We start from the raw sequence: 26,732 nt of genomic DNA on the forward strand, positions 1-26,732 counted from the left end.
AATCACCAATGAGCAATAAATGCAGCGTTTGGATGAATTGAAAAATTAGCTCTCCCGTTTTAAAACATGACTTTGAATTTTTCTTATCAAAGTTTATTTTTATATTGGTTTTTAAATCACAAAGGACGTATATATAAAAGGGTTTACCTAGAAATTATTATTCGTTTGCTAATAAATCGTATGGATTATAATCAATATATGATTAATTGATGAAGACTGGTACTAGAAATATTTACGTTTTTGGATAAATTTTAAACGATAAAAGTAGTTATATTTCTGAACGACGGCAATATGGCAATATGAGTTTCAAATAATTAGATCACAAAACTTCTTGTGCTACTAGTACTTAACGCCAGGGTTTACGTTACCATCGGTAACCGCGCGGTTACCGTGGTTACCGGGCTTACCACGGGGTACGGTAATATAAATACCACAATAACCTTTTTAAATTTAAATAAATTTTAAAATTAATTTGAATTTTTAATAAATTTTGCATGGTTTTTTATGGTTACCGCGGTAACCGTGCTTGCCGCCGGGGCGCGGTAACCCCGGCCCTGGCGGTTTGGGAAACCCTGCTTACCATCTCAAACCTTTGAGCAGTTGCACATGCTACCACTCTCCTCTCTAGACTTGCCTACTTGCCTCTAGTCCTCCGTTGGTCTGCGTGCTCTCTTTCTACCAACAATCCGCTCAAGATCTCGCGCTTCTCACATGTGGTCATACTCTACATTTTGGCGCTTCTTGTTACTTTATGTTAATCTCAAGTTCTCAACCTCTACTCTCGCCCATAGCACTAGTGATGGGTTACGAATACTGGCCTGTTTGCTTTCGACCATTGGGCTGCCACCCGATCTTTCTGTATCCCCACGCTGTTCATTTTCATAGAAGGGATGAATGCACGTGTTTCTTGAGCTTTAAACCGGTACGAATTTTATTAAAAACAATCTATGTATTAAATTATTTAAATTATTTTTAACTATAATAGTTATTATTAATTTGTAACCTAGAATAATTCTCACAAATCATCGTGGTATTCTGTCACCCAGCCATTTAGCGCAAAAAAAAAAAACTTAACACCCTCATATTGCTAATGAACTTTTTATTCGTAACCCAAAGCTCCGATCTGATAAGAGAAGGCTAACCCGCCCCAATCGCAATTGACATCCAACAAATAGAGATTTTGCTCATTTTTGGGAAAGAAACTTAAAGTAAATTTTGTTTGGCAAATCCCTTAATCAACTATTTATTCTATAACTACGAGAGTTTAGGGAAAAAACAGTTAATATAGGATCAATTTTGTATTGATGGTACAGACCCTAAATGCTTTAATCTGGATAAGATTCGCAGCTTGTACAACAACTCTCGCTTTTAATATTTCTAGGTAGCAGATACTCCTACAAATGACTTGGTTGATGTGCGGGCCGTGTCAACATATCAGCTTAAGGACCAAGCTGCCATTTAATTGGGTCGATCTCGTGGCAATTGATTCTTCATCACGCAGAAGAAAGCGAGGACACAGGACACTGTGGCTGTTTTTTTGTAAGCGTGATCAATGTTTTTGGCACACACACTGATCTCGTTCCGTGTCAACTCGTCATCACCAACCTTGCTTGCCATTTTGCCTACCTAGTACAGCTACTAATCCTAATCCTTTCGTGATTATCCAAATGGTCGTTGCAGCCAAAGCTTGCAACAAACCAGGAATGGCTAGCTAAATAATCTGGCAAACTATCCACAACTTCTCTTGTGAAATGTAGTCTTTGATCTATACGCATTCTTCTTAAATAAATTGGTACTACCATGCTTTTCGCCTTTTCCTCTAAAAATATCTCACACTGTCTCTCCTAAAGGTGTGCTTATATTACTTGTAGGTAGGCAGTTGCTTGTCACTATCTTTTCAATTAGATGGAAATGATTGGGCAACGTAAAGTTCAGTTAAAAATCTTCTTTTCCGTCAAGAAAAAAGTAAAAAAAATGTTTTCCGAGACAAAATATATAAAGCATTGGTAAATTTTGGCCCTTTCAACATGAACAGAGATGAAACTTTCTGTTGGCTAAACACGTTTGGCTGCACCTCTTGTTCGGAAGGTCTCTAGGATAATACAGTAATACTCACCCATTTGTTGAGTACGCACTACAACAGCTACCATATCATCAGGTCCAAATGATATAATGCAACATCCGACAATTGGTCTAAAATTAGTGATTAGATAAAGATACATTTTGTGGGGGACAAAGAAAGGTTGATGCCTTGTTAGTATCAACTTGGAGAAGATTCATTGAACCTGGGACGGTGAGAGCAACGCCCCATCGACCAGTTGTAGAATACTGCATCCGTTTCTAAATATTTGACGCCATTTACTTTTTAAAATATGTTTAACCATTCATCTTATTTAAAAAAAAATTAAGTAATTATTAATTTTGTTTCCTATCATTTGATTAATTGTTAAATATACTTATATGTATACATATAGTTTTACATATTTCATAAAAAAATTTGAATAATATGAACGGTTAAATATGTGCTAAAAAGTTAACGGTGTCGAATATTTAGAAACGGAGGGGGTACTAATGATAATTAATGGCAGTATCGCTTACATTGAAGTTGGCCTCAAATGGAAGCTGCTGTTTTTCTAACCATGGCCGCTGCCCGCTGGCCCGCATCGTATGTAACGCGGTCGCATTGCCGGTTGCTAGATCAACATAGAAACAACAGACGAACACATGATCGCTTTAGCTTCTGCAAAAATACTCTCATAAAGTTTCTTTAACCTCGATGATCATGCAAGATGACGAAGCAAAGCCGCAAAAGCGACAGCATACATCTTAAGTTCGTTGATTTACTCAAGTGGCAGTACTAATCAAGCAAAGCTTTTGGCAACCACCGGCAGAGCAAGAAAATACCTGCATACCATCCTTGCGGATGCAACATTTTCCTAGGAAATTTCACTTAGGAGGTTAGGAACACATTATATACAGAGGTCTACTTATGGCACTGATATATAACTTGTCTTCGTACTCCCTCCGGCCCCCCCCCCCCCCCCTCAAAAAAAAATCACTTATAGAGTTTAAATTTTATTCCATAGAAAACTAACTTCTATCATTCTGTCAACCCTTAACACGTAAAATGTGAAGTTTTATTCATTTAATATTCTTTATCTATCTATCACTCTTACTTTTTTTTAATAATTAAAGATATTTTAGCCATTCTCATTTCTCACTAATTCTACCTTGAAATATCATGAATTATTTTTTAGACGGAGGGAGTACAAGATTAATATAAAGTAGTTAGCATGATAACCAACTCCACTTGGAATTATTTACTCACATGAATTGTTCCAAAGGGAATCAATCAAAGTTCAGTAAAGTCAAAGTGAAGTCGATGAGTTGATGGTGAAACTGCCGCGTTGCATCAGCAGCTACCAACCTGCACGGTTGCAGGACCTGGCAGGCGGGCCTTGGTTTGTTAATTGTTAGTAAATTAATTACTCCAGGTCATTGTCTTAGTAAAACCATATATACTCATGCCACTAGCGTTTGTTTGGCTGTGGATGGTGACGACCGATGACGTGTCACTGGTGCACGGGCCCACCAGCCAGGGACGATGCCGCCTAGTAAATCCTAGAATGTTTTATAAAAAACCAAGTTAGTACGGGAATGGGACATATTGGGGCTGATTGGTTCAGCTGGCTGCAGAGTTTTGGGATGCAGCTGTCCAGCCCAGCCAATCGGCTGCAGCCTAAAATTCTACAGCAACTCTTATGTTTTGAATGTGCACACTGCTGCAGAGGGCAGCTGCTTGTTGGTTGCCGTTGTAGTTGATGCGAGCTGGCTGCTGCAGCTCTGCAGCGCTGCAACAACAATCACAAGCGATCAGCCTTATTATATGTCCAAATTTATAGTAATAGAATGTGTTATATCTAATTTTAGATTCTTTTTTATAGGACATAGAAAGTATACGCCAATGGCCGGCCGGCCTGCCTAGTATACAATGGAACGGCGCATTTGCGTCGTCTTCTCCGACGGCGTTGGTGGACAGAATTGCAATGCGAGAGATTCAGCTGGAGGCAGTTGCGTTATCCAGCGCGCAGTAGCGGAATACGTGCTCTGATGAAGCAATATAATAGAAGGGTTCATCAGAGATGCAACTTGCAAGATGCTCTCTCTATGATCCTATCCATTCTAGGGACCGTACGAGATAAGGTTGGGATTAGTTTCAGTAGAGGTGTCATGTGCCCTGCTGCATCTTCTGTTCCCAAGGACGAGAGGAGTAGGACGGAGCCGATAAGATAATGAATATTACTACTGCATCTCCTTTTCAACCAAACAAAAAAATTCTAAATCTTTGCTTAGGGAGTAATCAAGCAATCATGGTATCCTCTTGCTGGGGAACGATGGATGGACCGGTAGCATTGCCATTGTCAGCTCTGATCAGCACCGGCTACTTTGTCCATCTGTCTTCTTTCAAAACGAACAACAACAACGACCAGTCTAAAAAAACGAACAACAACAACAGAAAAAAAAGCTTGGGCCTTTGTCCTGTATACTGCGAAGTTTATTGGGCCTACATTCTTTTATGGCCTGTTTGGGGCAAAATGCCAGGCTGGTTGGGCCTGTTTTGGAAGAGAGGATACAAGGGCCTTGTGGCTCTCTCCGGAAGCCAGTTACTAGTTCACCAAGGTCCCTCAATTTAACATCAAGATTTTTTTAATATTCCTTAATCACAAAACAGAAATATATACACCTAAACTCACGTATGAGCAAGTTTAATAGTATAGCCAACTACTAGCTTTAATTCATCTATAGCCAATCTAATAGCTCATACATACAATAGTTACATACTACACTATTAATACCTGATCCCACCTGTTATACACACTACGTCTTATAGTCCGTGCTACAGCTGGCTATAAATCTGTAGCCAGCTTATAGCCTGCTATTATACCTGCTCTAAACCATATAACTCATCGATGTCACCGTTCCAGCGAGAGTGCCTGAGTCTCGAGGAAGGAGCTGATGGATGACAGGACTGGATTTTTCACATTTTGATCCTTTTAAAAAACTTATTTCGCAAATAGACCCCTGAAAAAACTTATCCCAGAAATGGTCCTTTTTGGGGCGCCAGAGTGGCTGGCGCCGTCATCCAACGGGACGGCGCCTCCTCCTGCCACCGTGGCGCACGCGAACCGACGTGGCAGGAGGAGGGCGCCAGCATGGCTGGCGCCGCCGCCTCCATTCCTGTTTCTCTGTATGGAGTTGCAACGGTGTCATTTTTATTTTATTTTTTCGGATGTTTTTTCACACTCAGGATCACGATACAACCAACCACAAAAAAAATTTAAACTCGAACTACCACTTAGCTAAGTCTGAAAATATCTAGCATACCACTTAGTCTACTTTGCACCTTCACTCAAATTAGACCATAACTCCTTTAGTAAAACCCTTTGATCAGCATGTTAAACATAATGCACTCTACCACTATATAAATTACTTAATCTAATTCAAAATATAACCACATGAAATGACATATATAAGTTAAACAGTACAAAGAGATGCAATTTTTTTATTTTTATTTCATTTTTTTGATATTTTTTTCACACTTAGGAGAACATAGGAACCAACCGTATAAAAAATAAACTCAAACGGACAAAATATGTGACATGTAGAATTTTCCAAAACTCTACCGAAACGGACAAAATATGCCATCTATTAAAATAGGCGTAACTTTCTCATACGGACTCGGAATCAGGCAAATAATATATGAACGGACATCTACAGAAAAAGTTACATCCGATTCTCCCCCGCTTTGCCGGGTTCGGCGATATTAAAACCTCCAAATTCCGCTTGCAAGATTGTATTTTCGAGGAGAGAAGTTTTTCGGTGGAGCTTTGGAAAATTCCACATGCCACATATTTCGTCCGTTTGAGTTTATTTTTTACGTGGTTGGTTCCTGTGAGTTCCTAAGTGTGAAAAAAATATAAAAAAAATAAAATAAAAATAAAAAAGTTGCACATCTCTCTCCTCTGCACTAGTTCGGAGAGAGGAGAGGAGAGGAGAGGAAAAATTCTACATGTCATATATTACGTCCATTTGAATTCAATTTTTCTATGGTTGGTTTTTGTGTGTCCCTAAGCGTGAAAAAAATATCAAACAAATAAAACAAAAATAAAAAATTTCGAGGGGGGCGCCAGCCACTCTGGCGCACTCCCCCTAGCCACCTCAGCATCGCCCCGCCAAGTCGGCGGTGGGACGGCGCCAAAGAGGCTGGCGCCGTCCTGTTGAACGACGGCGGCAGCCACTCTGGCGCCCCAAAAAGGACCATTTTTGGGATAAGTTTTTCTAGGGATCTACTTGCGAAATAAGTTTTTCAAAAGGATCAAAATGTGAAAAATCCAGGATGACAGGAAGGGGAAGAAGGGTGGTGGTCGGCGAGAGGCGGCTCTCCGGTGAGGACCAGATCGGCGTCGGCGACGGCGGAGAGGGATAACGCAGTTAGCGCCATCAACCGTTGCGATCGTGGCCCAGATGGAGGAGAGCAAAAGCTGGACCTTTCTGACCGTTCGATCAACGTTAGCAACGGCCGCGATTAACCAAACGGCAAAGGGAATTTCGCAACGGAGCCCTGATTTAACTGGAGCTTATCCTCAGTTGCACTAATCCCATCTGCCCGCTACGCTTTCCTTCCTCTTGCTCCGCGCCTCCGCCGACGAGCTCCGGTGAGGAGCGGCGGCGACCGGCAGCCGGCAGCCGAGACAGACAGCAGTGAAGGATTGCCATCAACACGAACCAACTGGACATCGAAATGCTCTTGCGCGGCGAAGCCGGAGACCAGCCGTCGGCCAAGGTCTTCCGCCGCTTCGTCCATGACGCCATCGAGAGGTGAGATTCTAATCCTGAATGCCCCCCAACATCAAGTACTCTCTCACCGTTGTTAGTACTAACGATTTTGCTCAAATGCGCAGACCGGACGAGTTCATATTGCATCCTGCCGCTCCGCTGCCACCGTCCGTGGAGATTGTCCGCGTCATGGATGTGATATCCAATTTTGTACCCCACTTCCTCTTGAAATTTGCAGCATCTGAGTAGGTATGGAGGGAGTGATGCGTTTTTTGCGATTGATGATTTGGTCAGGTTTACTCACTGATTCAGCAGAGCTGTAGAGGAACACGCAATCAGATATGCAAGGCTGTGTTTAGTTCAGCGCAAAGTTTAGATTTTGGTTAAAATTAAAAATGATGTGACTGAAAAGTTGTGTGTGTATGACATGTTGATGTGATGGAAAAGGACTGAAGTTTGGATCCAAACTTTGGATCTAAACACAGCCTAAAATGCATGGTGCAATGAATCTGCCATGGTGGTAAGCTGTGAAACCTGGATGCTCTGGTCTCTGGAACCTAAATTATATACTCCCTCCGTCCTATATTATAAGGGATTTTGAGTTTTTGTTTTCAACGTTTGACCACTCGTCTTGATTAAAAAATTTTAAAATTATTATTTATTTAATTGTGACCTACTTTATTATCTACAGTACTTTAAGCATAATTTTTCGTTTTTTACATTTGAAAAAAAAATTTGAATAAGACGAGCGGTCAAACGTTGTAAGCAAAAACTCAAAATCCCTTATATTGTGGGACGGAGGGAGTAGTACTTATGTACTATGTGAGTTTTTGGAGAATTTTGAGCATCTTGAAATAACCTCGATAGTACCCAAATCGTTTGGTTTGAAAAGAAGTGATCGAACTGAGTGAAACATGACCAGGTCTGTACCGTTAAATTTCAATTTCCTGTAACTCTCTGTCTCTAAAATCCTGTATATACCTGATGTTTGAATCTCCTGAAAATGTAGATGAAGATTCAGTGTTTCACGTAAAACGAGGTGGTGATAACGTGTGATTAATTAAGTTTTAATTATTACAAACTTAAAAAATAGATTAATCTAATATATTAGAGCAACTTTCATATGAAAAGTTTTCGCACGAAACGCACCGTTTAACAGTTTAAAAAACGTGCCACGAGTATACAAAATTTCATCCAAGCCTTGTTGGAGAAAAGAACAGGGCACGTTGAGACTGAAGCAAGTAAATCAAATTGCATGCTGACCTTCGAAAGATCTTCCTAAAGGTTTCCCTTTTTTGTGTGTGTGTGTGTGTGTGTTACCGAATCCCCTACTTCTTTTTAATTGGAGTGTCACTAACAACCTAATGTTACTCCTTTACAGATAATGTCGAGCATGTTAATCAGATCAACCTTGAGATTGCTAGCTGGGTAGAAAGTGACTATCAAATACAGTTTTTCCCGTCGAACTATTCATCTTGGTTTTGCATTCCTTGTTCCAGTTGACTATCTGCAGCTTACTATCAGCAAGTGATATCATTATTTGGTACCATTACTTGTTGGTGAGATATATATGTTCGACATATATGGTGTTGAGTTCACACACAAACCTTTGGTAAATTGGTAAGCTTATTTTTTGAAAATATATTATCGTTTAGTGATGGTGGTGTGCATAACTAATAAGTACAAGGCTAAGGTGTATATATGTAGTCCTCTCGGTATATATGTATAGTTGATGATGGTTTATTCAATATACAATTTCCTCTTTTTTCCATGTATAGCTGGAAATAAGAAACATAATATTGGTTCTCAGTTTATTTGCTCCATGTCACGCACAATATGCTTGAAAGTGTATTCATAAACGATCTGTTATTCAAATGTCAGTTCTGAATTGTCATAAGAAATTCCTGTAAATTAACTGTTTAGTTTTTTTTAAAAGGAAGACAAAAGCTTTGACTTTTTTATATTGATAAAGGAGTTTAACTGTTTAGTTACCTTGTAGCTTTCCAGTTGCTGTCCATGTCCAGTATATTTTCCTAATATCTTCTTTTTAGCGAACGTGAAATATTTTTTTTCACTAAATTGATTCTCTCTGTTGTAATTTAAAGCCGATCCCATTGATTTGAGGCTCTTAAATATATAAATCTGCCTGTGGCTATTGCGAACTTATTTGTTCTTTTTCCTGTGCCAGGTTCAATGAAAATGTTGTGAAGAAAGCTGTCCACCTGCAGGTTGGATTCCTAGGGGGGTTGACTGTTGAGGAATAAAGCAATCCAATGGATATTTCAAAGTAAAATGGTCTAATGATAGTTACAGGTTCAGGAACCTTATCATCAGCAATTGAGATGGGCCTCAGATGAGGAAGTATGTCCCCTTCGTTCCAGTCACCAAACATTAGCTAAAAAACGTGTCCCCTGCACTAATCTAGCTGTTATTTTGATCATATGTCATAAACTGTTCAAAAAATAAGTCCACTGACTGTTGTCCCCAGTCTATGCTGTTCCATGAAATCTGTAATTTAATCAAACGTTGAAGAACCGGAACAATAACTCTTATCTTAATTGCGTCCCCCTGGTAGTACTGTTACTGTACTACTACCGAAGTACGGATTGTAGTTGGTAGCAAGAGCAGGTCAAAGATTTCATCGAGGAAAAATATTTGACACGCCTTTCTCTAACACAAGCAGCTACTCCTATTCGTTTGGTCAAAGTTGAGGTCCAATGTGTTCATCATCTCGGCATCTCGCTCGTGAGAACGCAACGACAATGCGCTATATTCTGCGCTGACAGGTGGGGCCCAGAAAGGATGAAGCGCGTCCGTAGACTCCGTACGGGGAAGTTGCTACGTACCGACGCCAGCTGGACTTTGTACTCCAACAAACGGCAGCGATGACGCCGACCGACCTACCTTCCCGCATGTGGACCCGACACGTCAGCCTCTACATTCGGCCTTTGGACAGCGTCCTAAAGATCTCGTTATTTTTTATATTTATTTTCTAAAAGATTTAAAATATAAATTTCCATTTCAAATATTTTACATGAAAATACTCCTCCCGGTAGAAGTATATTTTTAAAACTTTGAAATGATAATTTATTTTTAAATTCTTTTTAAAAAATAAATATAAAAGTTTAAACAATCCAAGATCTCGCTACTTCCGGCCCGGGCCGACCTGCCGCTTCCCTTGATATGACGCACACGATTTTACTGCTGGCCCCACATGTCACAAGCACAGCCACGAATTCGGAACGAACCATAAACCGCACCCGCGGACGTGACACAGCCACGCTGACTATCGTGCCCCACAAGAAATCCTGCACGCTGTTAACTGAAACGCTTTTGACTGACGGGTGGGACCAAATTTACGGGCCCACAGGTCATTCAACAAGGAAGGTATATATAGCAATATCGCATAAAGTATTTTGCAGGCCACGCGCCTTTCGTGATCTCTGGTATAAAAGTCTACTCCTACCAATTAACCTCCTACTACTAGTACACCAGACGACAACACACACACAAAAAAAAAAAAGAAGAGAAAAACCGAACGAAAATCCCCTCGCGCAGACGACTACTACATCCTTCTCGTCTCATCCCGTCGACCCGCCGCCGCCTCAATCTCGAAGCCTCGGCGAGGCTAGGGTTTCTGCGTCTCCATGGGCTCTAAGAAGCGGTCGCCTCAGCATCCGGCCGCCGCGGCGCCCCCTCCCGCCGTCGGCGGCGGCGGCGGCGGCGAGGTCTCCGGCGATGGTGGCGCCTCGACGGCGAACGGGCCGGTGGTGCCGAAGCCGTCGGAGGTGGCGCCGTTCCTGACGAAGGTGTACGACATGGTCTCGGACCCCGCGACCGACAACGTTATCTCGTGGGCCGAGGGCGGCGGCAGCTTCGTGATCTGGGACTCGCACGCCTTCGAGCGCGACCTCCACAGGCACTTCAAGCACAGCAATTTCACCAGCTTCATACGCCAGCTCAACACCTATGTGAGATTCCCTTGATCCCTGTGTTCGTTTGTTTCTGATGCGCGAATTCGGTGCCATTTCCAGTTGGTTGGACGAAATCGGTAGTGAAATCTGAGTTTCTGTTCCCAATTTGTTGTTTATTATCACGGCTAGACAGCAAATCTTGCTTGCAATTATAAATTGGGCAGTAGCTTCCGATGCACTGCATATGAATTTGTTTGAATCGTGACTGCGTGTTATATGATGTTACTTTCTTCTATTTTGTGCCTTTTAAGTTGATTGCGTGTATTAGGGATTATCTGCCATTTTGGAGTTAATCACTTATTAAATTTTAACTACGTTGGAAGCTGTTGGCGATATAGTTGGATGCCTTTCTTCTTCTAGTCGAAAGACACAATAGAACTAGTTTCTGCGGTGGCTTTCTATTCAACAACAACTTCTAGAGTTCTAGTACATAAAACACGTCATTGGGGGTGGGGACTAATATTGTTAATTTTGAGACCAGTTTCTGTTCTCTTAATGTTTTGTGAATTTGATCGTATGAAAGCTGGCTGTAGAAACTATGCCAAACTCTTGGCTTTAAATTACAGGGGAATGATATGTGTTGCCTATCACTACTTCTAAAAGTCTATTTCCCCCATATTTGTATTTAGTGAACTTCAGAACTAGAGAAAGCATGATGTTATAACCTACCATCATGCTGTATAAGAAGAATATGTTCCCTCTTGTTTGGCTGAAAGAAATGCATGTTTGGTTGTGCTGATATTGTACTGCTATTATCTTCTTCTGTGTCATTTGCCTCAATACATTGTTTTATTTGAATTTGAACTTCCTTTTCACAATCGAATTTGTCTGATGAAATATAAGATTATGAATTTGCTCTTTTATTGAACTATATGGACACTTAATTTTGTGCTTTTGGCAAATCCATGTCCTCATTTTGATTTCTGGATAAATCACTGGACTCTTGCACCCAGGATTTCTTCTGATGTCTAATTACTTAAATGCGAAAATCACCTGACTTTTGCTCACTGGGTTGCTTTCCTGTAGTTAGGAGTAGTTCTATTTAACCATCTATTAGTTGTTCTTGGCTTCATATACTCAGTAAAACTTAAAAACAAAGCCTGAAAAGTGAAATCTCCAATGGGATCAGTAGAAACATTACTTTATCTGCTTTCATTGATGTTCTCTATTCTTTTGGAGCATATGTTTTATATTAGCTGAAGTTACTCAAGTTTCCTTTCATAATCAGGGATTTCGTAAAGTTCACCCTGATAGATGGGAGTGGGCCAATGAAGGTTTTATTATGGGCCAAAAACATCTTCTGAAGACCATTAAGAGGAGGAAGAAGTCTTCTCAGGAATCACCTAGCGAGATACAGAAGGCGCCTGTCAAAACTGCACCTGGTACTGAAAATATTGAGATAGGAAAATATGGTGGCCTTGAAAAGGAGGTTGAAACCCTTAAGAGGGATAAAGCTCTTCTCATGCAGCAGCTTGTAGATCTCAGGCACTACCAGCAAACATCTAACCTTGAAGTGCAGAATTTAATTGAACGGCTTCAAGTAATGGAACAGAACCAGCAGCAGATGATGGCACTTCTAGCAATCGTTGTCCAGAATCCTAGTTTTCTCAACCAGCTTGTGCAGCAACAGCAGCAGCAGCGCAGATCCAACTGGTGGAGTCCTGATGGAAGCAAGAAAAGGAGATTTCATGCTCTTGAGCAGGGCCCTGTAACTGATCAGGAGACCTCTGGCCGTGGGGCACATATTGTTGAATATCTCCCACCTGTCCCAGAAACATCAGGTCAAGTAAATCCAGTGGAAGGAGCCATTTGTTCGGCCAACTCACAACCAGTTCCAAGTCCTGCAGTTGCCACACCCATGGACATGCAAACGTCTAACGTTGCTGATACTCTCGGTTCATCTGAGGAGCCTTTCGCTGATAACTCTACTCTACATGAATGGGATGATAACGACATGCAGCTTCTGTTTGATGATAACCTAGACCCAATACTTCCACCATTTGAGAATGATGGTCAAATGGGCCCTCCTTTGAGTGTTCAAGATTATGATTTTCCGCAGTTAGAGCAGGATTGTCTGATGGAAGCACAATATAACTCCAACAATCCTCAATATGGTAATGACTAATTACTGTATACCCTATGTTTTTGTTCATCATTTTGTGGAAAACAAGCGTGATGTCATTTTAGTTAACTGTGGAGTTTCTATGTGCATGTTTCATGCCAAATGCCAAACAATGGATGTTTACAGACCACCCTTTTAGTCTGTTGTGCTAGGATTTGGCAAAGATGACATGGAGCCTTATTCAAAGTTCAATACTTGCTTCTCAAATGGCTTTGATATTTCCTTCTGTTATTTCACGAAAGTAGTGTTTGACAACTAGAGTGATATTTTTTTTTATATCTGGTTAATTGGACAATTTTGATCACAGCCAAACCTCTTGATTTAGTTTCCTCAACCAAAACAGATCTAAGCTGTGCCTGCGTCACATTGATTATTTTCCCAATCAGCCTATTCTTTGTTTGATCATATCGGTTTCAATTCACTCTGCAGTACTTCTATACATGCCTGACATCTTCCCTTTTTCATCAGCTGATGTCATTACCGAAGCTTGATTGGTGGTCCAGGAGCATACTTGCAGTAACATTAGGTGGGTACAGTCCATTTTTAACATGAAAAAGGAATTATTCCTTAATGTGCTTTGTTAATGGAATGCTTACTTTGCGTTGCAATACCAAAGTACCAAACTGAAAGACATACCATCCTTGTTTAATTCCTCTAGCCGTTGTTTCTTACAGAACTTTAGGCTAGTATTTCGTGTCAGGCTAGGACTATATGGTCAACTAACCCTGCAACCGCCTCCAAATTGAAATTCAATCGAAAAAATATTGAACTTAATGGCTTGAACTGAATGCTTACTAAATAAACATGATTGGTCGTTAAAAAAATGCCATCAGCCATTTCTTGTAAATAAATACACGAAGCTATATTTTTTTTATTTGTATGACCAATGTTTGTTCCAGTACTGATCCAGTTTCAACATCTGCAGTTCTTCGGTGACCAACCTCCGGGCGCATCTGCACCATTGGCATCCCGAAATGGCGTCCTCAGGGTGTACCGATGAATTATGCTAACACAGAAGAAGATATAACTCTAATCTGGTTGACCATACAGAACTACCTTTCTTGTTCAAGGCACTTTTTGGGGACAGGGGACGCCTTTTCGCAGTTCTCGTCGTCTTACACTAGCGATGGTTGCTACCATCGAATTCATTTGGTGTATATACTGTTGTTCGTCTTATAAAACATGAGCAGTTTTGTACATTTACCTTGCGTATCATGATCGCAGCTGTGTACCTCTGCATTGCATTACTCTTACCTTTTTGCACACCAGGCTGCCGGCCATCTTGCGTGATGCCGTTTATGTAGAAGCGCCTTTCCGGCTTTCCGTCGTACAGAGTCCACCGGTTTTTTTTGGACTGCTGAAGGATGAAGGATGCATTCACTGCCGTTTATTAGCGGACGACCAACGATTCCTGGACATCCAAATTTAAAGGGGAACAAGCTTCCAGCACCAAAGAAGCGCATCTGGTGTAGTGGTATCATAGTACCCTCCCACGGTACTGACCGGGTTCGATTCCCCGGATGCGCATTTTTTGGTTATAGCCCTAGGTTCTGTGTCCTTTACCATGTTCTGTGTCATCTTTTTGCCACGAACAAATGCTTGACGATGACGTTGCAATGCTGCATAGCCTGAACAAACATCCATGTTCTGAATAGCCGCACGCGCTTCAATTCTCAGTTTATCACACATGAAATGGAGGTCACGACTCGTCCGACGAGTCCCGACCATCGCGCACCGCAGCAGCGGCCGCTAAAGCTTATAATAGGCTAATAGAACTGAGCAATAGAACATGCCGACCTCTGTAATCGCACTGCTAGAAAAACTATTTTTCAGACGATGACATTTTTTTCTCTGACGGGTATGCCACTTAGAGCTAAATGACCGTCTGTGAAAATAACAACTGAGCGATATCGTCGTCCGCTTGCAAAAAGGTTAAACATGTTAAAAACATCATCTACCCACCAAAATGCTAAGTCAGAGCACTTCGCCCTCACACCTCTCCCTCCTCTCCCCTCTCACCTCTCCTCTCCTTCTCTCCCGCCGCGGGATCCAGTCGGAGGGCGGTGGTGGCGGCGGCTACCGGCGGTAGCAACGCGGAGGGTGGAGGACGCGGCGGCTTCCTCCCAGATCCGGTGGAGACCGCGGCGACGGCGCAGAGGGTGGTGGTGGCGGCGGCTCCAAGCGCTGGCGGTTCCCCTTCCTCCCTCCTAGATCTGGCCGGAGAAGGGAGGGGTGATGGTAGCGGTGCAGCTGGAGGTGTATAGGGCGAGGGATGGGGTGGTATTTTTTTTATTCTCCTAAAATATCTCCGCAAACGAGTGGATACGACGCCCGTGAAAATCAACTATTTTCATAGACTTGTGCGCATAGGCGGGCCGTCCTCCCGTCTAGGAAAATGATTTTTGACCGCCTGAAAAAATGATTTCTTAGCGTCGAGCTCTCTCGCTGCCTGACTCATGGAGAGATTGCTGGGACATGACGCAAAGGCCCAAGGAGGCGGAGCCACGAGCCCACGGTGAACTCCGACCTGCGATCTCACCCGGTCACGCCGCTCTGTGCTTCTCTATTCACATCGTCCTACCTGTCCATCTCCGTCCCGGTTGGCCTCACACCACTCGTGCCGGCTCGCCGCCGTGCCTCGTCATCTCTCTTATCCCGTGGTGCCCCATCCGCATCGCCCGATGGCAAACCGACGGCCTTGATCGCCCAACCGGATCAACCACCGCCCCCGTCTTACCGTTACGTTGATCCAGTCAGTCGCGTGGGGAGATCTGATGGGCCACCGGCCAGGCCGCCCAAGTTTTTGCACCTGCGAACCCACCGGGCGGGCTCCTGGTGGGCTTCGCCTTCGGCGAAACGCCCGCGGCCGGTGCCCTTCTTCTTCCGCCGAGGCAGGAGGCAGCGGCGGCTTCCGGCTTCCTTCTTGTGGCTGGTCGAACCGTCTCCGATGATACCTTCCACGCAAGCAGCTAGTCGATCGCGCCAACGGGGGAAAAGCCATTCCTATCATCCTGTGGACGCAATAATGCGCCGTCAGTTATCAGGTACTGCTGCCTCCACTTGTGCTGCTGCTCTCCATAAATGTCCAACTTGACAAAACGGCGACTTTGTTGTACCCTGGCCCATTCGATCTGCAGTGGTACACATATGATACGTACCCGCAGCGACTGTTGCTCGTTTTCGTTTTTGCGGCCGTGTGGCCGTGTCCAAACTGGGCGCAGAGCCAACCCTCTCCACGTCGGCTTGGGAATATTTTTGGTGGCCTTGCTACTTGATAAATATCTTTTGTTTAAAATGTGTTCATAAATACTTACTCCGACTTATAAAAATTAAAATTCTAACTCCGAGGCTTTATCCCATAAAAAAGTATTTCTAATCACGTGAAACTCAACAAGTAATTTAAGAATGCTAATTATGTGGATTAATTATCTTAATTTTTTTAATCAATTATATATATATAATGTATGTATGTATGGGGTTCATTATCGTGGTCATTTGTCTATCCTTCTAATATGTCCTAAATTAGCTAGAATTTTAGTTTTTAGGATAGAGGAAGTAAATAGTAATATTTAGGTTATAGCTTCTCCATCCTGACCATTCCTTATTTATTTTTTATTAAATCCTTTATGAATACTTATATTCGTGAACGAGGAAAGTATTTTAGGATCATGATTCTGAAGTCTGAAGAAAGTATTTTAGGATCATGATTCTGAAGTCTGAAGACCATTTTGGTCAGGAGCCTGATGAAATTTCGTAGCAAATTTTTACCACTCAATACAGGCCAAAATAAATCAAAACCAACTTTATTAATATTTTAAATTTAAATTATAGCTTTTTAAGTGTCGTTTTTTTACCTTGCTTGAGAATTGAGATATGGTGGGGGGATTTTCAGGATCCTGTGGTTCTATATGAGGAGAGTCCCCTAGTCAATATCATGCGCATATGAGATTTGACACACAAGATGCATATATATATATATATATATATATATATATATATATATATATATATATATATGACACTCTCACTACACATGCTAATGAAGGATCCAATTGGCGATCCATCGCTGCACATGTACAATGTGTTGCCTATAGCACATTTATGGACGTTTTATTATTTTGCTCACTACCTAATGGAATGAGTACAACACTGCAGTAGTTGTGCTGTCTATCTAAAATTAAAACATATCGTCCTTTCGACCGGTTGTTGGAGCTACATTTTCAGCTCACAGCGACCCGGGTTAGTTTCCTGTACCCGTTTTTGTTCTTTACATCTTCTGTTTATGCCGCTGCATCTCTGTCGTATATGTTGGTATGAGTCACCACATGAATCCAGCAACTCTAAAAGAGATTTCTTTTTAATCAATCCACTAATACTAAAGCTAGCTCAGGCTTGCTGTATTCACTCAGTCACAACTTTATCTCCTTTACAGATCGGGAGGCACAAGTGGGGGAGTTTACAAAAGCAAAACCATTGAAGAAAAATGGCATGTGTCCTGGCCCATTGGAAAATAGAATAATTTCTTAAGAGAAGGTACCGTGTCTGTGTGCGTATGTTTTTTTAGGACATGTGGTTACGCAGTACCTGTTCATTTGAAGTTTTTCAAATGAAGCAATCTGTTCCATGCCGTCAAGTTTCCTCCAATGTTATAGATGTCTCTAATATAAGTTAGCTTTACAGTAAGCAGCATGTGGTGAATTTATGAATCCAAGAAATTCGATTTGTTTTTGGTAATATCGCTTTTATAATAAGATCTTTTTTTTTTTCGAAAAAGACGGCAGGAGGACTGTCTCTTATCATTAATAGAGAATGAGAGAATACAGATTATTTACAAAATAAGACCAAATTGTTTTATGATCTGAAGGAGCACATGTTTTATGATCTGAAGGAGCACAATATCATGGATAATTTTTCTTGCTGTGCTCTGGGTTTCACGTAGTTGCAGAACTTGTAGCAAACATATCATTCAGACAATTGAACTAGACTCTTTAGTCTCTCATTACGATTGCACAAAATTGTGTCTTGCAATTTGTAATTTGGCCAAGAACGAACTTAAAAAACAAACAAATCCTTGGATGGCAAGAAGTGAAAAGAGAGGAAGAAAAAAACACACGGGACAAAGCTGTTCGTCCACGTGGCAGAGATTATGTACACGTCATCTCTGATTGGTTCCTAAATCTGCAGAGTTAATTTAACCGGCGGCTCGATTGGCTATAGATCGCCGCTCTGCTCCGCCTCGGCGACGAGCGCGGCGAGCGAGCGCTGCGCATCGGCGGCGTCCCGCTCGGCGATGAACGGGTGCTCGAGCAGCTCGCCGACCGACGCGCGCCGCCCGGCCTTCTTCTCGAGGCACCGCGACACGAAGTCCCGGAACTCCTCCGACGCGGCGGCCGGCATCTCCGGCGCCTCGCCGAAGCATATGGCGCACATGAGCGCCGCCCAGTCGGGGCGCTGCCCCACGGGGAGAAGCGGGAAGTGGCCGAGGTACAGCTCAAGGATCGCTACCCCGAGGCTCCACACGTCGGCGGCGTACGGGTCGTAGTCGCCGGAGTAGGCCTCCGGGTCGAACCTCTCCGGGGACATGTAGGCCGCCGTCCCGACGTAGGACGCGCAGGGGTCGAGCCGCCGCCGCAGGACCTTGCCCGCGCCGAAGTCGGCGATCTTGACCTCGCCGTCGGCGCCGAGGAGCAGGTTCGACGGCTTGAGGTCGCGGTGCACGATGCGGAGCGCGTGAAGGGCCTCGAGCCCGAGTAGCGCCTGCCTCGCCACGGCGGCGATGGGGCGCTCCCCCATCGGGCGCCCGAGACGGCGAAGCAACCCAGCCAGGGAACCCCCGGGCATGAGCTCGAGCGCCAGCGCGGCGGGCTCCTCCACCCCACCGGCGGCCGACGGGACCACCGCGTGGAGCCTCACGACGTGCGGGGCATCCGCCGCGAGCCTGAGTATCTCGGCCTCCCGCGCCGCGGAGAGGTCCCCGGCGGCGAAGAGCTTGAGCGCGAGCGGCTGCTGCGCGGGGCAACCCCGTCGGTGGCGCGCCTTGTACACCGTCCCGCCGTTGCCGTGGCCGAGGACGGAGATCCTCTCGAAGTCCGAGAGGCGGACGTCAGAGGAGGTGGACGGCGCGACTGCGGGCTGCTGCTGCTGCTGCGGCGCCGGCGGCGGGCGGAGGGCGAAGTGATCGAGCGGGAGGGTGAGGTGCGGCAGGTGGCGTCGCTGGCGGACGAGAGCCATCGGTTGGAGAGGAGAGGAGAGGAGAAGAGAAGAGAGGAGTCGAGGAGAGATGGGAGCTGACGAGGAGGGGGAGGGGAGGGGGAGCGGGCGTATATATGGAGTGGAGAGGAGAGAGCAGAGAGGGGGGGAGTGAGATGGAAGGCGATGTGTGGGTGCGAGTGGAGGAGAGTGTAGTGCGGGTGGAGGCACCGCCGGGTGAGTGATTGTGTGTGATTCTCGGTAGGATCTGAGTTCTGTTTTTTCCGTTTCCGTTTCGCTTCTCCTGTCATGTCCTGCCGTGTGTAACTGCTTCATCTGGGCGCGGAAGAGATGGCCAGTGTAGCGCCCATTCCGTCGTGGCGCCTAGCGGGAAAACTATCTCTTAAAAACCCTAATTGCGAAATTTGTTTCTTCGCTTGTTGTCTAGTGTCCGTGCCATCTCAGATCTCAAATCCTCGATCTATCGTCGAGTTCAATCCCGAATCCAAATCCTTCCCAAATCAATTCCTCCACAAAAGTCTAATTTGCCTCCCCCGGGTTCGATGGGCCGAATCTCTCTCGGCCCATCTCCCCCTCCCTCCCCGGCTCTCTCTCTCTCTCTCCCCCTCCCCCTCCGCTCCGCCCGCGCGCCGCGCGCGCGTGCGCGCGAGAGCCGCGCCGAGTGCCCCTCCCTCGCTCTGCCCGCGCGCCGTTGTTCGCGCGCGCCCGCGTGGTCGTCGCCCGCGTCGCTCCTGCGCCGTCTGCGCCGCCCGGCCCCGCTGCCCTGCCGCGCCTGCAGCCGCTCGGCCCCGCAGCCAGCGCGCGTGCCCGAGCCGCGTCGCTCAAACCGCCGCGCCGCCCGTTGCTTCCCGCGCGCGCGTGCCGTGGTGGCCGACCGCCTGGTCGCCGCCGCCGTCAGCCTCTGCCGCGCCTGCCCGCGCCTGCCGCCCGTGTCGTCGCGCCGCTCCAAACCGTCCCGCCGCCATCGCCGTCGTCATTTCCTCGGCCCCGCCACTCCGCGGGCAAGCCGCCAAGGGACGGAGGCAGAGCCCTCCTCCCTATGCTGCGACGCCCCCGCTCCCCTCCTCCTTTTCCCAAAGAAGCAAGGGGCGAGCCCCCTTTCTCTCCCCCTTTTTCCTCCTTTTTCCCTTTCGCCGGCGTCACCTCCTGGCGCCGTTTTGGCCGCCAGCCGGAGCGCCAGCTCGCGCCTTGACCGCCCTAAGTCGGTTCCCAAACCGACATTGCCATCCTTTAAACCCAAGCCTCCCCCTTTCCCTTCCTCTCCCATTCGCCTCCGCGCCATTGCCGCCGCCCCCGTGCTCTGTTCGCCGTCGCCGTTCGTCGTTGCGCGTGTCGGAGGAGCCGGCACGAGCAAGGACGCGGAAGGGGACTCCGGGCGCGCCCTCTCCTTCCTCTTCCCCGGCCCGAGGCCGGAGAGATTACTCCCGCGCCGTCGGCCTCTCGTCACTGCGCCCGCCCGCACGGTAGAGCATCTCCCCGTTCTCCCTCCTCGCTCCATCTCCTCCCCTTAGACTCGGGTAGTAGCACAAGTAGCCTCCCGTAGCTAGCCGGCGCCGCCCTGGCCGTTGCCGTCGCTCACCGTGTGCTCGCCGCCGTTGCCGCCCGAGCTCGGAAGCGCCGCTCGTCGCCGGCCTCGCTCGGCATAGCTCCGCCCAATCCGACGCTAGCAACGGATTCCCGTAGCCGCGTAGATGCTCTCGCCGCCGGGAATTGGCCCCTCGTGACCTCGTCGCCGTTTCCCCCTTCCCTCGCCGCCGGTTGCCGCCGCCGCAATCCGCCGCCGACGCACTCCCTCCGGCGAATCCGAGCCGTTGGCTCGTCTCCCCTTGTCCTGTGCAACCACCCGGTGTGCTCGCTCTCGCCTGTATCGCCGTGGTTTGCTCCGTCGCTCGCCGCTGTCGTCCGCCGTCCGTTCCGGCCGGCGTCGTCGTCTACCTCCCGCCGGCCCGCGTGGCAGCCACGTGGGCCCGCCGCATCCGCATCCACCGCGAACCGTGCGCGTGCACCGCGTCCCTCCCCCACCCTAGCGCCGCGCCGCGTGCTCCCTCCGCACGGTGAGCCGAGCCGGTGACAAGCGGGTCCCACCCGGGACCACGCGTGGTGAGCCCGGCCCACCGGCCCTCTCTCTCCTCCCCTCCCGCGCGCGCGCTTGGGCCGCCTTGGGCCGGCCGGCCCATTTAGCTCGGCCGGACCGCTCCGTTTCTCTCGGGCCGTGCCCTAGCCGCCCGAGGAAAAGTCTATATTCCCTTCCTCTTTTCTTTTCTTTTCTTTTCTTTTCTTTTCCAAAAAGGATTTTCCTTTAGACCAAAAATCCAATAATCTTAGAAATTCAATATCTTCCCAACCGTAAATCCGTTTGGCTCCGTTCAACTTCCAAAATTCCTCGAATCTCGAGATCTATCTAATGGCACGCTTAGAGGTCATTAATAGGGCTTTATTCTTCGCCGTATATTGAGTTGTTCCGTTTCGCGTGTAGTTTCGGAGCCCGAAGACCCGCAGTGCGAGGATTTCGAGGATCAAGCTCCAGATCTCGAGCAAGGCAAGCCACCCTTGAACATCTTGAGCCTATATTTGAACTTAATTATATTGCTTGCAAAATATCATGCATTGATAGGATTGCACGTAATATGTTTGCCCCGTCTGCGAGGCAGATTAGTGGGCATACCTAACTTGTTGCATTTGATCCTTCCTTTGTTAATCGTTACACCATGTTCCCTTGTAACCACCCAGTTGCGCCTCGGTATCCGTGCACTCTGTGCGAGTATCGACGGTCGCCTTCAAACTTAAAATATGATAAACATCTTGGGTAAAACTTGGGTTTTACAAAAGACTTGGAAAACCCGACACCTGGGTCGGTGCTTACGAACTAAATGAATTTCCAAAACCGCAGACCGGGGAACGTACCGGGTGTACGATTTCCCGCTCTTGCACTTAAGGACCGTTTCCTTGGAATTTCATCCAAACATAAGTCAAGTACGACCACATGGGTGGAATGGGACACTCCTGGCTGAGTAACTAGCTTATCAGGGGAGCCTTGATGCCGAGAGACATGTGGATTCGCCGGGGTGGTGTCGGGGAGGACCCCTGGGCTTCCTGGCACAGTATGGTCTGGGACCTAACCTGTTGTTGGTCTGGGACCCCTGTCGTCGGCATATGGTAAACCTGTGTCGGCTTTCGAAATGCCTTGTCACGAAAGCTTGGAGGTCTCCCGACGTGGCTGATCCCCACGGGCTGGTGATCCGGGTTAGTAATGTCGTGTGGATAAAGTGTACCCCCTCTGCAGAGGTTAACAAACTGTTCGAACAGCCGTGCCCACGGTCATGGGCGGATGTGAGGTGATTCCTAGCGTAGTTTTGTTTGACTACTGCTTGTGAAATTGCTGTTGTGAAAAGGGATTCGATGTTTGAAAAATCTGTAGCTGATGGGATCAGCTAGGCCCGGGTGGCCGTTTGAAAAGTTGTTGGCCCAGGTGGCCGTTTGAAAAGTTGTTGGCCCGGGTGGCCATTGAAAAGCTGTTGGCCGGGTGCCAACCTTGTTTCAATTCTAAAGACTGATGCATTGCACATACTCCGACCGGACGAGATGCACTGTCTCATCCGTGTCGTTTGAGAAGCACTCACTTAGTCGTTTTTAGAAAAGAGTTCAAATAAAATCAATTGCAAAAACAACAGCCTTTCCTTGAAGCCTGCATTAAACACTTATTTCCCATGGCTTGCTGAGTACTCCCGTACTCACCCTTGCTCTATATAAATAATCCCCCCCAGTTGCTGAAGAAGATGAAGCGGATCCTGCTGATGAGGAGTTCTTCCAGGAGCAAGCCGGCTACGATGAGTTTTAGGGTTTCGGCCTAGTTCCCAAGTCGCGCCTGTGTTGTTTGGTCCAAGTCTTGGCTTCCGCTTCCCTTCTGTAATGCAGTTGTGAGCTCGGGATCTGTCCGCAGCCCAACATGACTGTACCTCTACTCTATAATAAAGAGACCTCTGTTGCTGTGATAATCCGTCTTCCTGTGATACCAGCACTGTTTCCTGGGACTGGTATCGATTAACAGGTTAATTTGGAGCGTCACGGGCTAGTTCCGGTCGGTACTAGTTCGGGGCGTGACAGCCAGCTGGGGACATTTCATTGTTTTCTATGAGACTGTCTAGGCTCGTTTTTCTTAGATGATGAAATAGGGCATTATGGTCTTTGCTTAAAAGTTACAGCCAATTATTATAATCTCACACTTAAAATAAGTGAAATTAAAAAAACTTAAAAATGAAACCAATCAACAAGAAGAAACAAACTAAAGAGTAAAGATTGTCAACCTAAGATAATTATACAATTATTGAATTCTGTTTAAATTTGGATTTTATGAAACCAACTCATTGCCCCGGATGCAACATTCCAATATGATTTATAGATTGCTGTGCATTAGGAAGGGTATATACAGTGGTGTGATTTCAGCTGGCTGGGAAATTTGGCACGCAAAAATTTCAAGTGACGTGAAGAACATAATAATATCATCTGTTCAAACATCTTGTAGATAGTTTTATAGTATTATCTAAAATACTGTAGGAACTGCCTATATAATCAGTTCATTTCGTGTTAAGGGTGGAACCCATGCACCCACGTCGTGACGTCGTCCATCCCATTTTCTCCGTCTTGCCATTGCTAGGGGGCAACCCCATGTGGTTGCGAGGATTACATTGGCGGGCTCTCTTCCTCTCTCACACCCCATCTATATTGGTTGAGAAAGTTTGTATTCCCTCTATCCCAAATATAACAATATAAAAGAGGATTAAACAGCGTATCCAGATTCATTATATCTAATCTTTTTTACTAGATTGCTATATTTTAAAAGAGAGGGAGTATATATCTACTAATAAAAATGACAAAAAATTGTGCATATCTAACAAATACCATCATACTATACTTGCAAGAGCAAGTTCCCAACACTCCCCTCTCATTTTCCGCGTGCATGCTTTTCAAACTGCTAAACAGTGCGTTTTTTACAAAAAAAAATTTCTATACAAAAGTTGTTTAAAAAAATCATATTGATCCATTTTTAAAAAAAATAGCTAATACTTAATTAATCACGTGTTAATAGACCGCTCTGTTTTTCATGTATGGGAGATGGGTTCCCAACACCCACCTCCAAACACAGCCTTAGAGCATCTCCAAATTCCACTCTCCAAATACTTATATATCTAACTCTTTAACTGATTTGGGTAATCAAACTAGGTGTTCACTCCAACAGTCTCTCTATTTACATCTCCAAAATAACAAAGGGACCCACATATAAGCCTCTATTACCTTCTTCCTCTTCTTTCTCTTCTCCCACATCGACCCATCCCCGCGCGAGGTGGACGGCGAACGGCGACGGCGACGGCGACGGCGGCAGCGGCGGCGGCGGCAGCTCCTCGTGCGGGCGAGGCGGAAGGCGACGGCAGCGGCGGATCCCCGCGCGCGAGGCGGGAGGCGATGGCGGCGGCAGCTCCCCGCGCGCGCAAGGCGGACGACGACGGCGGTGGCTCCTTGTGCGCGCAAGGCGGGAGGTGACGGCGGCGGCGGCGGCGGATCCCCACGCGTGAGGGCAATGGTGTTCTGGGCGGAGATGATGAAGACAGTGGCGTTGAGTGGCGACCTCGGCAGCGGTCGACGGTGGCGTCGGCAACGCACGACGACAAGGCAGCCTCGGCAGCAGAGGGCAACCGGCGGCGGGCCCGGCAGGGGGCGACGACGGCGGAGTGGTGGCGCCGGCGGAGCTGTATCTGGGGAGTGGTGAATCGGAGAAATTGCAGAGAGAGTGTGGGATGGGAGGGGGAAAAGGTGTGGGATCCATGTTTGGCTAGGCCATTTTGGCTGGCCAAAGTTGGCCAGCGTGAGAAGTGCTTTGGCCAGCCGGATGGCTTGGCTATACGGTTGGCTAGTCTGTTAGAGCATGATTTTGATCTAAAATTGCCAAAATTTGGCTTAGAGAGTGGAGTAAGGAGGCTGTTGGAGATGCTCAACTTTCAAAAATGCCGGTTTCCATTAGCTCATAGACTATATGTATTGAAGAAAAGTACATTTTTTTCTTATATAGTAGTTTGTGCCTACGGAGTCATGTAGATATTTACATTACCTCATGCGTTCCAAATTGCTGATCACGTGGTATATTAGCAGTTTGTTAGCACACGCGAGCTAACCTCGAGAGACTTGTCATTAATCAGGTTCATAGCTTATGCCTACATTCTACCGACCGAGTTAGGTTAGGTAGGTGCACGATTTGTTTCAGTCTGAGATATCTAATCTGCTCAAAGTCCGGAGCCACAACTGACAACAACAAAATTCGGCAGGGGCGGCCGCGCGCGGTCCTTCGATTTTCTCCGTTTCTTTCCAATCCTCTAGACTTCCGAGTGGGATTGGTTCTTCGATTCTCCCCGTTTCCTGCCTTTCTCTCGGTCTCTCGCGCGGGGAGGTCAAGTCCATTTCCGCAAATTCTCAAAAAAAAAAAAAGTCCATTTCCGCAGCGGAGCCATCCTCGCGCGCGGTCCCGAGACCGGTAACCACACCAACTTCCGCAGGCCAGTGGGGGCGAAAGCAAGATCTAACCGAGAAAGTGAGGGCGAAGTGAGGCCCCGCGCCGCCCCGCGCGATAAGGACAAGGATTTTTCTCCGTTTCGTCCTGATACGATATGCGTGACGTGACGGCGGCAGCGAGCGAAGGGCGGCAGGCAGGGGCATTCGCGAAGAGGGGAAGAACTTTCCGACGTCACGGCGCGCGCGGGCAACTTGCGCCCAACGGGAGGCAACCGCATGGGGGACGGGGCGCGTGCGTCCGTGCGTGACTCGTCGCGCTCTTACGCCGTGGCGTGGTGTTCCGTTTTGTGCTTGCGCTTGGCTTGTTTTGTTTTGTTTTGGGGTGCTTTGCTTTTGCAGCTGAGGTGCCACTGCCCACCACGTACTACTGTGCAAATTGGCCGCAAGAAAGCGATGCTTGGATAGGTACTTGCTCCGTTGCTCGTCGTGTGGCCTGGATCAGTGGATCTCGGAGGGGATAAGCATGCATGTACCGTGCGTGCACCTATAGAAGTGTAAGTAGCGAGAGGTGAACTATTGGGCGAGGCAACTCGAAAACTTGATAGGTGGCACGGCAGCGAACACAAGTACACAACATGTAGTAGTAGATCTTTATTTTTTCACCAGTGGTATGGCTAGGAACGATCGTGGAAGCGTGAGTGAATACGGTGAATTTTTTGCGGTGATGTACAACGGGCCAACCTTTTGATTTTATTTTTTATTTTTCTGTGCGTGGGGCCAGGTTAGTGTCAATTTCAGCGTCGTTTTCCAATGGCATAAACAATGCTAAATGACGCACGCATTGTTCGTGATAGGATATCCATCCCGTCTCTCTCTCTCTCTCTCTCTCTCTCTCTCTCTCTCTCTCTCTGGCCCCGGCTATCCTCTCCCTTTCTTCTTTTTTAGGCGCAACTTGTCAGTTGAACCCATCTCGCTCGGTATTAGCTTTGCGTTCGGTTCTCGTAAAGACGGAATAAAAAAACCGTAATACCTTTGTGAAGTAAAAGTAACCAACCCCCATCATTCAATCCAATCCAACCTGAGGTACA

General features: G+C 46.4%; 2 protein-coding genes and 2 long non-coding RNA genes across 4 annotated transcripts; 3 read left to right on the forward strand and 1 right to left on the reverse strand.

Moving 5' to 3' along the window:
- The first annotated feature begins 6,621 nt into the window (after positions 1–6,621).
- Positions 6,622–9,395, forward strand: LOC112938216 (uncharacterized). Its single transcript, XR_003241266.2, has 4 exons — positions 6,622–6,879; positions 6,963–8,121; positions 8,219–8,457; positions 9,026–9,395. It is a non-coding gene; the product is annotated as an uncharacterized lncRNA (long non-coding RNA).
- A 921-nt stretch (positions 9,396–10,316) lies between these two features.
- LOC4332113 (heat stress transcription factor A-9-like) lies at positions 10,317–14,136 on the forward strand. Its single transcript, NM_001402096.1, has 4 exons — positions 10,317–10,808; positions 12,040–12,925; positions 13,402–13,459; positions 13,859–14,136. Exons 1-3 carry the CDS (start codon positions 10,485–10,487, stop codon positions 13,422–13,424), a joined length of 1,233 nt encoding a protein of 410 aa, NP_001389025.1. The 5' UTR covers positions 10,317–10,484; the 3' UTR covers positions 13,425–13,459; positions 13,859–14,136.
- Positions 14,137–15,700: 1,564 nt separating this feature from the next.
- On the forward strand, positions 15,701–17,911 carry LOC136355767 (uncharacterized). Its single transcript, XR_010740119.1, has 2 exons — positions 15,701–15,977; positions 17,366–17,911. It is a non-coding gene; the product is annotated as an uncharacterized lncRNA (long non-coding RNA).
- A 27-nt stretch (positions 17,912–17,938) lies between these two features.
- Positions 17,939–19,225, reverse strand: LOC4332115 (mitogen-activated protein kinase kinase 9). Its single transcript, XM_015772890.3, has one exon. The coding sequence runs from the start codon at positions 19,162–19,164 to the stop codon at positions 18,145–18,147; it is 1,020 nt and encodes a 339-aa protein (XP_015628376.1). The 5' UTR covers positions 19,165–19,225; the 3' UTR covers positions 17,939–18,144.
- Between the last annotated feature and the right edge of the window lie 7,507 nt (positions 19,226–26,732).

Source organism: Oryza sativa, chromosome 3, assembly GCF_034140825.1.
Source record: "Oryza sativa Japonica Group chromosome 3, ASM3414082v1".
In the NCBI taxonomy this organism is placed as follows: Eukaryota; Viridiplantae; Streptophyta; class Magnoliopsida; order Poales; family Poaceae; genus Oryza; species Oryza sativa.